Below are 11815 nucleotides of genomic sequence, written 5' to 3'. Positions count from 1 at the left end.
CAAATCAATCTCAAATAATCAAATCGAATCAAACCAATTCAATTTCCTACTCGGTCTCTCTCTCTCAGTCCAACTCAGTTTCTCATGCTCGGTCTCTCTCTCAGTCCAACTCAATTTCTCTCTCAAATGGACTCAGCCCCTCTCTCAAATCATTTCCCCAATTACTCTAAGTTAGGGGTTTGGGTGTGGGGTGATTTCTTTGTTTTGATTCAAGGGAAGGGGAACGAATACTGTTTTTTTTTTTTTTCAAATTTTTCTTATTTTCTTTTAATTCCGAATTTAAAAAAAATAAAATAAAAAAATAAAAACGGCGTCGTTTCAAGCATATTTAACGGCAAAACTAACTGACTTATAATTGAGCCTTGAATTGACAAAAATTGAAAGTTATAGGACTGAATTAACAAAACTGAAAGTTAGAGGACTGAAATGAAAAACAGTGAAAGTTAAAGGGCCAATTTTGCATTTTTGCCTTTTAATATATATACTTTGGGTTGATTAGTTTTGGTGTTGTCTTTTTTGAGTTTCCCATCACAAGTTTTGGTGTTATCTTTTTTGAGTTTCCCAACACAATTCCTCTCTCTCTTCCTCTTATAGCTTTGGTTTGATCTTTTTTTGAGTTAATCCTTCGTTAGTTTGAAAGTGTGAATTTGAATTCATATCAAAACACAATCAACATGACTATGTATTTGAATGTGCATATTAATTATTTGAGTAATTTTAATTGTAATTATATAATAAATTTTGATTATCATAATAATCTCTTTAAGAAAATGAAAATTTTGCATAATAAATTTAAATATAAAAAATTTTAGCTCTACCAAAAGAAATTAGAAAAATATAATGCATAATAACAATAGTTAATTAGAAAAATATTGACCACTTCAAAAAAAAATATATCAATTAAAAATACAAAAAATTCTAAAATTGTATATTTGTAAAAATAAAATAAATTGTTTAATTTTTAGGAAGAAAAAATAATCTACCATAAAAGTTAGAAAATAAATTATATATTATACCACATCTCAAAATAATTATATATTCTCACGCATCACATGAGTCAGCGACTAGTTTTTTTATAATTTTTGGGCAACCAAACACAAAAATAAAAAATAAAAAATTATGAAAGAAATGAGAGTAAGTGCACTCAATAAGTCTGAAAAAAAAAATTGCATTCCATAATTATTTTTAGGGTTTAGACTTCAGAATTAAAAAAAAAAAAAAAACTGGTTCCGGTCCGGTCCAGTTCAGTCCGGTCCAAAACTCTTATTTTGCCACTGTCAGCTTTCGCTCTCTCACGATCTCACCTTCTCACTCTCACTGCGCCACCTTTCATTTGTAACTGAAGTCAATTACAAAGGTGCGGATTTCCATAGGAGCAAGGTTCACCACAAACTTTGCTGGATCAACAGGTCCTCCCCTCACCACCTTGGGTTCTTCTTCTTCAGAAGACCCTTCTACTTTCCAGACTAGTCTCTTCCTTTCCATTTCTGCTCTTTCTTGGTTAGCAGATAAACTCGTTTCTGTTATCTTTTTTATCTGAAAAAAAATCATGCAAGAAAAGGACCCTTTAATAAAATATAATTGAACACTCAACAATAACAATGTCATGCAAGCAACTGTTGCTTTTACCTTCTTATTTGGGAAAACTTTTTTCAGTTCTACACTTGCCATAACTGAAAGATGCTTGTCTTCTCCAACCTTGCATTTGTAACAAATAAAATAAAATCAGAATTTCTAAGTAAGCTTACCGAAGAGACAAGGCCTTGATTAACATTTTAAAGTAGGAAAACTCCAAGTGGATGATACTAAACTTAATAAGCAAGAAAAAGAAAGAAACCAGAAACCTCGTATAGGTGTGCCAAACGAAGAAGAGCTTTTCCATCTTCCAATTCCTGCAGAGTTCAACAAAAGCAAAAAAGATTAACTTGGAAAGAGAATAACCATAACAAGTAAAAGATCAAACTATTTGTGATAACAATTTCAATTAGAGTGTTGAGTTTGACTCCACTAAGGTAGGAGATACATTTTCTCAACAGCTGGTGTTCTTCACATTCTTATATCTTCTCCAACAACTCAGGACAAAAGGATCAAATAAGTAGTAGTTAATTAACACGGATGAAAGATATAAACCTGGAGGGTTATTATTGCAACATTTTCAGGCAAATTGTAGGAGGGGTCCATCCCATGAAAGGTTGGCACATGTAACTTTGTCCAATCATGTCCATCCTGCAAAAATATATCATTTTTTGGGAGTTACAGATCTACCAGATGGCGAACTATGCTTCAAGTTCAATTTTTTTTTCTCTCACCTGCTCAGTGAAGGCTACAAGAAGTGGAGAGTATATCTCCTGACCAAACGATCGACGCCATCTTGCGCCCTCTCCTAAAGGATCAATTCTAAGATAATACTTTCCTACGATCTGAAAAAGTATGTTATTAAGCAAACCACTTGTGAACACATTATATTTCTGAAACTTAAAAGATCTTAGGGTCAGTTAGTCTGCTCTTACAGTTAGTCCTCTACATTTCTTAGAAATGCAAACTGTCTCATTTAGTGCCTCTCCAACACCTCTTGCATCATCTCTAATCAACCTCCTAGACATAAGGAAAAATCTGATATTAGTTATTCTGGAATTCTGCTAATATAAGTAAGGCAATAATTATCATGGTAAGCATCACAAATAGACAAACCAACAATTAATGATAATGTAGAAGAAGCAAAAGTGAAGGAAAAGGGAAGAAGAGACCTGTGAAGCATCAGTTCTAGTTGCCCATCCCTGATGCTGGATCCCCCCACAGATCGATCCACTAAGACTGAGAGCTCATTGCTGTTGTCTTTAAGGTAAATTCCAAGATTAATCTGAAAAGAAAATAAGGTGGACCATGTGATTTGATGCCAAAATTGGCTGAAACTTTTATGTATTTTGAATTTCAGAATGATGGTTAGATGATTATAGATTGCAGTCGCAAAATTGGGTTAGCTGTACAATGTAAGAATAAGTGTTACGCAAAATGCAAATGCAACAAGAAAGCTATATGATTAACTCTGGTTTGAGTGGCTCTTTTACTTGGGCCTAACAAAGCATTGGACTAACACAAGGTTCCACACAGCACTATCTTTTGCAATTAGTGCCTGTCTATGCAATGCAGGAAAATCACTGGTATCATATTTTACTTATCGAATAATAATAATAATCATAAAGAACAAATGGCACTTCCGCCCCTCTTAAGAACATTGATGTAGAACAGATAGCACATGCCTTCCTTGAACAGCAGGGGCGCAGGAAGTCACAACGCAAGATCAAAGGAGGGTGCCAGTAGGGGGCATCGGGGTAACAGTGTCGGAATTGCATGAAATTTGGCAGGTTGAAGGGAAACGACGTTCTGATCCAGATTCATGCCATGAACGTCGCCAAAATTTAGGCGAATTCCTTCATTAAGGCCCCGATAACAGTGTTTTTTGCTATTTATAGTAATATTTGTTTTTCCTTAATAACTTTTAGTTTAAAAGTCAGAATAAGATCCCGTCTGTTTTGGGACGACCCTTAAGGTCAGTAGTTTATGATTCTGCAGTTAACTCAATTTTGCCATTTTTGGTAAAATGCGGTAATTTTGTCCCCTAATCGCTTAATTAGCGCGAATTAGGGTTTTAAACGTTTTTTCTTAGTATTTATATGTTTTGTAGCCGTCAGAGGCAAAATAGACTATTATCAATAAACACAGACTTTTGTCAAATTTTCTACTGGTGGATTCCAGTTTTATCTCCTTGTGGATTTAGGGAAACCCCTCGTGGATTCGAGGTTTACTACCAGAAACTAACAGTTTAGTTTCTATTCCATTAAGAGAGCATCGTGTGTGTTTCTCTTCAGGCTTCCGCGACATCAGTTGGTATCAGAGCCTTGACTTACCCTGGTCTGATGGCTAACCGGCGAGACGGTAACCACCACAACAATGACGGCGGTGACGACGTCAACAACCCAGTCCTCACTAGGGCTAAGTTCCTTGATTTTCGTGATGAAAATCAACAATTTCGTGATGAACATCAACAATTTCGTGATTCCACCCAGCAAACTCTGGACCAGATTCAAGAAGCACTTGCCACCTTGCTTAACCGAAACCCTAATCGCGATAACGGAGAGCAACGTGATAACCGAGCGCGTGGTCCTCCCTATCGTGGTCCAAACCGGAACAGGCAGCAGGACTACTACGAAGAAAATAGTGAAGACGAGGAGTATGCAGAGAGAGTCCTTGGAAATCATCGTGGTCTCGCAAGGGATAATGGCCGAGATTATCAGGAGCAGAGGGACTATCGAATGAAAGTAGAATTACCATCCTTTAATGGTAATGTCTCCATTGAAGAGTATCTGGATTGGGTCAGTGAAGTGGAAAAGTTTTTCGATTATATGGGTACAGCAGATGACAAACAGGTGTGTTTGGTGGCCTACAAATTGAAGGGAGGAGCATCTGCCTGGTGGGATCATGTTCAATTAAATCGTACCCGTGAACGAAAGCTTCCAATAAGATCATGGAGGAGAATGAAAAGATTAATGGCAGATCGGTTCTTACCACCAGATTACCAGCAGGAGTTGTTCAGACAGTACCAGGATTGTAGGCAGGGTACGCGGACAGTTAATGAGTACATGGAGGAGTTTGACAGGTTGGCGAATCGCAATGATTTGGAGGAAACTGAAGATCAACGGATATCCAGATTTGTACACGGGTTACGAGTTTCCATCCGAGATCAGGTATCCTTACAAACCCTATACACTTTGAATGAGGCTGTAATCTTATCCAAGAAAATAGAATATCAGCATCTCAGGGCAGGTTCGAAGTTTTCCAATCGCAATTCAGAGTCCTCTAGTTCCACTGCCAACAAAGGTAAACAGCCCATGTTTACACCACGATCACAACCCGTGGTTAGGGAGAACAGTGGTGTCAACCAATCCACAGTGGCAGTAGCAGGTTCCGCAGCCCAGCTGATAGCGAATGCCAACCCTTATGCTAGGCCAACTGGGAATAAGTGCTACAGATGCGGAGAACCAGGACATCGATCTAGTTCTTGCCCTAAGCGAGCCGCAGTGAATCTGGTGGTGGCAGAAGAGGGCGAGATAGAAGGTGAACAGGAGGGTGAAGAGGTGTATAATGATGCAGATCCGTATGCCTATGATCCCAATGAGGTCCAGAGGACGAGGACGTGCGGGCACTAGGGCGGTCTTTGGTGATTCAGAGGTTGTTGCTCACACCAAGGGTGGAATACGGTGATCAACGGAATGAGATCTTCCGAGCACGATGCACCATCAGCAAGAGGGTCTGTGATTTGATCATTGACAATGGCAGTGTAGAGAACATTGCGTCGAAGAGTTTGGTTACCAAGCTAGGACTGAAACAAGAAAAGCATCCCTCTCCGTACAAGATAGGTTGGATCAAGAAAGGTACGGAAACCCTTGTTACTCAACAATGTCGTGTTACTTTTTCTATGGGTAAATGTTATGTAGATGAAGTAGTTTGTGATGTTGTTGAAATGGATGCATGTCATTTAATACTGGGTAGACCTTGGCAGTATGATGTAGATGCTACTCATAGGTGTAAGGATAATGTGTATGTGTTTTTTAAGAATGGCAGAAAAATTGTCCTTGGTCCTACTAAGGAAGGCAGTATACCCAAAACTTCTAAAGTGGAGGGGAAGCCAGCACTCCTTATAGTGAACAATGAAGATGAGTTTGACAGGGAGTGTAAGGAGTTAAAACAGGTATATGCTGTAGTGGTGACAGATGGTGAGCCAAAGAAGGTTACTGAGATACCTGAGGAAATTCAACCATTGATCAAGGAGTTTGAAGAGCTTTTTCCAGAAGAGCTGCCTGCACGTTTACCACCAATGCGTGACATCCAGCATTGCATTGATTTAGTTCCTGGAGCTAGTCTACCTAATCTGCCACATTACAGGATGAATCCTCAAGAGGGTCAGATTCTACAGGTGCAGGTGGATGAGCTTTTGAGCAAGGGGCAGATTAGGGAGAGTATGAGTCCATGTGCAGTACCGGCACTGCTAACACCAAAGAAGGATGGGAGCTGGCGTATGTGTGTGGATAGTCGAGCCATCAACAAGATCACAGTCAGGTATCGATTTCCTATTCCCCGACTAGATGACATGTTTGATATGCTGAGTGGGTCCAAGTGTTACACCAAGCTGGATCTCAAGAGTGGGTATCACCAGATTCGGATCCGACCTGGAGATGAGTGGAAGACAGCTTTTAAGACAAAGGAGGGTTGTATGAGTGGATGGTAATGCCTTTCGGATTGTCCAATGCTCCCAGCACTTTCATGAGACTTATGAATCAGGTATTGAAACCATTTATTGGAAAGTTTGTGGTAGTTTATTTTGACGATATCCTGATTTACAGTAAGACAGAAGCAGCCCACTATAATCATGTGCGAGAAGTATTAGCGGTGTTGCAGGCCAATGAGTTGTATATCAACTTGAAGAAGTGCAGCTTCTTGACTATAAGTTGCTGTTCTTAGGGTATGTGGTCAGTGCGGATGGGATTCATGTTGATGAGGACAAGGTCCGTGCAGTCAGAGAATGGCCAACCCCAAAGACAGTGAGTGATGTGCGAAGTTTCCATGGGCTAGCAACCTTCTATCGGAGGTTTGTTCGAGATTTCAGTAGCATAGTCGCCCCTATCACTGAGTGTCTGAAGAAGGGGAGGTTCTCGTGGGGAAAAGAGGCAGAACAAAGCTTTGCTTGATCAAGGAAAAGTTGAGCACGCCCCGGTTTTGGCATTGCCCAACTTTGATAAGGTGTTTCAGGTGGAGTGTGATGCATCTGTGGTCGGGATAGGCGCTGTTCTTTCACAAGACAACAGACCAGTAGCATTCTTCAGTGAGAAAGTTTTGAAGCTCGAAGTAAATGGTCAGCCTATGAGCTAGAGTTCTTTGCTGTAGTACGGACTCTTAAGCATTGGGAGCACTACCTGATTCAGAGGGAGTTTGTATTATTTACAGATCATCAGGCATTGAAGCACATTAACAGTCAAGTTAGCATTAACAGGATGCATGCTCGGTGGGTAGCTTATATTCAGCGCTTCCATTTCACATTGAAGCACAAGTCTGGTGTCACTAATAAGGTGGCTGACGCACTCAGCAGGCGAGCATCTTTGTTGACCACCCTACGTACTGAAGTTGTAGGGTTTGATTGCCTCAAGGAGCTGTATGAGAATGATGAGGATTTCGGTGATATTTGGGGTAAGTGTCAACAAACTTATACTGCTGTCAATAGTATGTACATCCAGGATGGTTTCCTCTTTCGGGTAACCAATTATGCATCCCTAAAAGTTCATTGAGGGAGCAGATTATTGGGAGCTGCACGGTGGAGGTTTGGGTGGACATATGGGAGAGATAAGACTATAGCACTGGTGGAAGAGAGGTATTATTGGCCACAACTCAAGAGGGATGTTGGAAATCATGTGAGGAAGTGTCCAATCTGCCAAACTGCTAAGGGTCAATCTCAGAATACTGGTTTATACATGCCTTTGCCAGTTCCACAAGCCCATGGAGGATCTGTCTATGGACTTTATACTGGGTCTTCCTCGAACCCAGCGAGGTATGGATTCGTTTTGTTGTGGTTGACAGGTACTCGAAGATGTCCCATTTCATAGCATGCAAGAAAACTTCAGATGCTACTCGAGTGGCCAATCTGTTCTTTAAAGAAGTTGTGCGTTTGCATGGAGTGCCAAAGTCCATCACCTCTGACCGGGATACCAAGTTCATTAGTCACTTCTGGCGGACTTTGTGGAAGCGTTTTGACACTTCCTTGAATTACAGCAGCACCAGTCATCCACAGACTGATGGCCAGACAGAAGTGGTTAATCGCACTTTGGGGAATCTGATCCGGTGTATCTCAGGCGAGAAGCCCAAGCAGTGGGATCTTGCATTGTCCCAAGCAGAGTTTGCATATAATAGCTCAGTCAGTAGAAGCACTGGTAAGTCTCCATTTGCCATCGTCTACTGCGTGCCCCCAAAACACGCTTTGGACTTGGTACCTTTACCTGAGCTTCCAGGAGTCAAGTCAAGCAGCAAAAATATGGCTAATCGTATTCAAGCCATGCAAGAGGAGAGGCAAACTTTTTAGTGCTGGTCTATCTCAGAAAGGAGAGATTTCCTGTTGGTACCTACAACAAATTGAAGAACAAGAAGTATGGACCATTTCAGATTACTAAGAAGATCAACAACAATGCTTATGTGGTTGCTCTTCCTCCAGACATGAGCATTTCTTCTACCTTCAATGTTGCAGACTTGTATGATTATCATCCTCCTGATGAACCAGATAGTGGGAACTCGGGGTCGAGTTCTTTTCAAGTGGGGGGGACTGATGTAGAACAGACAGCACATGCCTTTCTTGAACAGCAGGGGCGCAGGAAGTCACAACGCAAGATCAAAGTGGGGTGCCAGTAGGGGGCATCGGGTAACAGTGTCGAAATTGCATGAAATTTGGCAGATTGAAGGGAAACGACGTTCTGATCCAGATTCATGACAAATGCCATGAACGTCGCCTAAACGCAAAATCAAAGGGGGGTGCCAGTAGGGGGCATCGGGGTAACAGTGTCGGAATTGCATGAAATTTGGCAGGTTGAAGGGAAACGACGTTCTGATCCAGATTCATGTTGCCATGAATGTCGCCAAAATTTAGGCGAATTCATTCATTAAGGCCCCGATAACAGTGTTTTTGCTATTTATAGTAATATTTGTTTTTCCTTAATAACTTTTAGTTTAAAAGTCAGAATAAGGTCTCGTCTGTTTTGGGACGACCCTTAAAATCAGTAGTTTATGATTCTGCAGTTAACTCAATTTTGCCATTTTTGGTAAAATTCGGTAATTTTGTCCCCTAATCGCTTAATTAGCGCGAATTAGGGTTTTAAACGTTTTTTCTTAGTATTTATATGTTTTGTAGCCGTCAGAGGAAAATTAGACTATTATCAATAAACACAGACTTTTGTCAAACTTTCTTCTGGTGGATTCCAGTTTTATCTCCTTGTGGATTCAGGGAAACACCTTGTAGATTCGAGATTTACTACCAGAGACTAACAGTTTAGTTTCTGTTCCATCAAGAGAGCATCGTGTGTGTTTCTCTTCAGGCTTCCGCGACATCACTATATCCTCATAAGTTGTCACATGTTCTTTTTTCTTATAAAATAATCAAAGTTTAAAATCATTAAAAAAAAAAAGAAGACATATGACACGTATTGTAGTTGATTGAGCATAAAATATAATTAAAAAAAAAGGATTAGAAGATTTTATTCCCATTAGCAGAGAGATGGATAAGAAAAACATTGGGACCAACAGATGTAAGTTATGTGATGGGCGTTGCATAACTAGATTTGTTTTGTCAAGTTGACAATTATATTTTTTGGTTAAAGGGAAGTTGTATATCAAAGCTAACTAGCCAAAATAGAGGGCATAGCTAAAGAAAGCCTCGATTCTATTAAAAAAAAAATGGTCATGCTGACGGGTGCTTTTAGAGCAATGGTTAACAATCCATTTTAGGAAAGTTTTGACATCACTTTTACGGGAAACGGAAAAAGCTGTTAAAACATTAAATTTTTTTTTCCCATAAAACTTTCTTTAAATGGATTGTTAACAATTGCCCCAAGAGCATCCGTTAGCTTAAAAAAAAGAAAAAAGAAAAAAGCCTATGAGAGAACAAACTAGAAGAATCAAAGTCTAAAAAATTAAAAAGATCAACAAAGGAAGGTTCTTCAAAAATTATAAAGTCTTCCTGTTGAGCACATCCTCTTTTTGCTACATCTGCACGTTTGTTCACCTCACCATAAATATATTGACAATTTGCCATTACAAAAATTTACCATCAATAATAAAAAACTGGTCCTAATTTGATTATTATGCAACCCCTATTTAAAGGGCAATATTTATAGAAATATAAAATTTAGGTTCAGTACCTAGCTTGGGTGCTGTTTCTTGGATTCTTTTATTAAAACTCAGCCATGTGGCTATTTAACTAAAAAAAATACATTTTTATTCCATGAAAAAAAATCTACATGACACAATTTTAAGAGGAGAATCTAAAGAACAACACCTAAATACTTTATCGAAGTCTTGCCCTTTATAGAAAGGCTACACCGTTGTAGTGACAGTGAAACACATTTAAAAAAAAAAAAATAATCAAACTATTCAAGGGAATCTGATATTTGGAATTCCTAAGGTTTGGACTTAATCTTAATAGATTTATTTAGTACAAACCTTAGAAAATTATGTTAAAAATCAAAAGTTGGTGGACTAAATTGTGATAATGTCAAATCAAATAAGGTAAATTGTAACTTCTCGAGCTCATTTAGGTAATTAGTTGGCTGGATATGCTTAAAGTCAATGCAAATAATTACTTGAACCTAATAATTTAATAAAATGAACAAAATTTTGGTACAATCCATAGTTTTTTTTGCGACCTAATTCCATAGGTGTTATATCATAGATTCTTCAATTAAATTGAACCAAATGATTCTATTATTCCCATAAAAAAATGATTTGATTATTCATAATACAGATAATGTTATTTTCTAGTAAGAAAAATAAATTCATCATTGATTGATCAATACAACTACTTGATTGAAGTTAATTGAAAGATTTAAGGTATAGCACCCTTGTACCTATGCCTAAATTTTATATAAATGAAATATTATATTTATTTTATATGACTATATATTTGAATCCACTTATCAATTATTTGAATAATATCAATTGTAATTATGTGATAAGTTTTGATTATCATCATATTCTCCTTAAGAGAATAAGAAATTTGAAACTTAATTTTAGTTATTCCAAAAGAAATTAGGAAAATATAATGCATAATAACAATAGTTAGAAGAATATGGATCACTTTAAATAAAAAAGAATAATATCAACAAAACACCAAAATTATAAAATTATAGATTTGTGAAAATAGGGAGATGAAAATTACTTTTAGCAATTGTTTAATATTTAAGGAGAACAAATCTATATCTATATTATAATACTAAAAGCTGAAGCGTAGCAATTAATATTGCTACGCTCACGTTAAGCCATGTCAACAGCCATATCATTACCATCTTTTTTCTTGAATTTCTCCTATAATTTTAAAATAATTTTCCTAAATTTTAAAATACTAAAAAAATGAAAATAATTCTTTTTTATCTCCACTATAAAGTCCAATCTTTATAGCTTTAATTCCACAATAAAGCTCAAGCCGAAGCCGAAGCCCTAGCTTGTATCACAGTTTCAAATGCCCTTCTGTCTCCTCACCTTTTGGTTTACACTGTGTTTGGTTGGGGTGAATTTAGGGGGGATGGAAAACAAAGGAAGGAAAATAGGGTAGAAAACACTGTTTTTCCCTGTATGGCAAAAGAGGGAAAATGGGGAAGGAAGGAAAACCGGGAGAAAATTTTCTCTCCCAGGCCCACAAAATTCATCCTCCCAAATTGGGAGGAAAATGTTGGAGAGAAAGTGCCCTCATAGCACTTTTACAAAAATGCCCTCTCCAACGTCTACAACAACCCAGCGCGGCAAGTAGAAGGAAGCAGAAAATAACCACCAAACCCAGCACCACTACCAAACACAGCAACCTAGCACAAAAAATTAACCCAAAATTAACGGAAAAACAATTAGAAAACCCAACTCAAAATCACTGCCCAAAATCAAACCCAACCCAAAATCATCATCTATAATAAAAGCATAAAACTCAAATTGTAAAAGAAGAGGAGGAAAGAAAAAGATTCTCAAAAAAAAAAAAAAAAAAAAAAAAATTTTCTTACAATCACAAGTCACAACA

General features: G+C 38.0%; 2 protein-coding genes across 2 annotated transcripts; one reads left to right on the top strand and one right to left on the bottom strand.

The window, feature by feature from the left end:
• Positions 1 to 1150: 1150 nt before the first annotated feature.
• Positions 1151 to 2879, bottom strand: LOC111996360 (alpha-mannosidase At3g26720). Its single transcript, XM_024028327.2, has 7 exons — positions 2748 to 2879; positions 2511 to 2595; positions 2310 to 2420; positions 2131 to 2226; positions 1845 to 1892; positions 1630 to 1698; positions 1151 to 1536 (listed from the first exon to the last, which is right to left on the bottom strand). The coding sequence occupies exons 1-7, from the start codon at positions 2756 to 2758 to the stop codon at positions 1330 to 1332; spliced, it is 627 nt and encodes a 208-aa protein (XP_023884095.1). The 5' UTR covers positions 2759 to 2879; the 3' UTR covers positions 1151 to 1329.
• Positions 2880 to 3012: 133 nt separating this feature from the next.
• LOC136061773 (uncharacterized) lies at positions 3013 to 8451 on the top strand. Its single transcript, XM_065760037.1, has 11 exons — positions 3013 to 3049; positions 3151 to 3161; positions 4068 to 5155; positions 5248 to 6282; positions 6402 to 6467; positions 6533 to 6646; positions 6699 to 6910; positions 7003 to 7242; positions 7360 to 7600; positions 7822 to 8064; positions 8145 to 8451. Exons 1-11 carry the CDS (start codon positions 3013 to 3015, stop codon positions 8449 to 8451), a joined length of 3594 nt encoding a protein of 1197 aa, XP_065616109.1.
• Positions 8452 to 11815: the final 3364 nt, after the last annotated feature.

Source organism: Quercus suber, unplaced genomic scaffold, assembly GCF_002906115.3.
Source record: "Quercus suber isolate HL8 unplaced genomic scaffold, Cork oak 2.0 scaffold_351, whole genome shotgun sequence".
NCBI classification, from domain to species: Eukaryota; Viridiplantae; Streptophyta; class Magnoliopsida; order Fagales; family Fagaceae; genus Quercus; species Quercus suber.
This window is presented reverse-complemented; position numbering and strand designations above follow the sequence as displayed.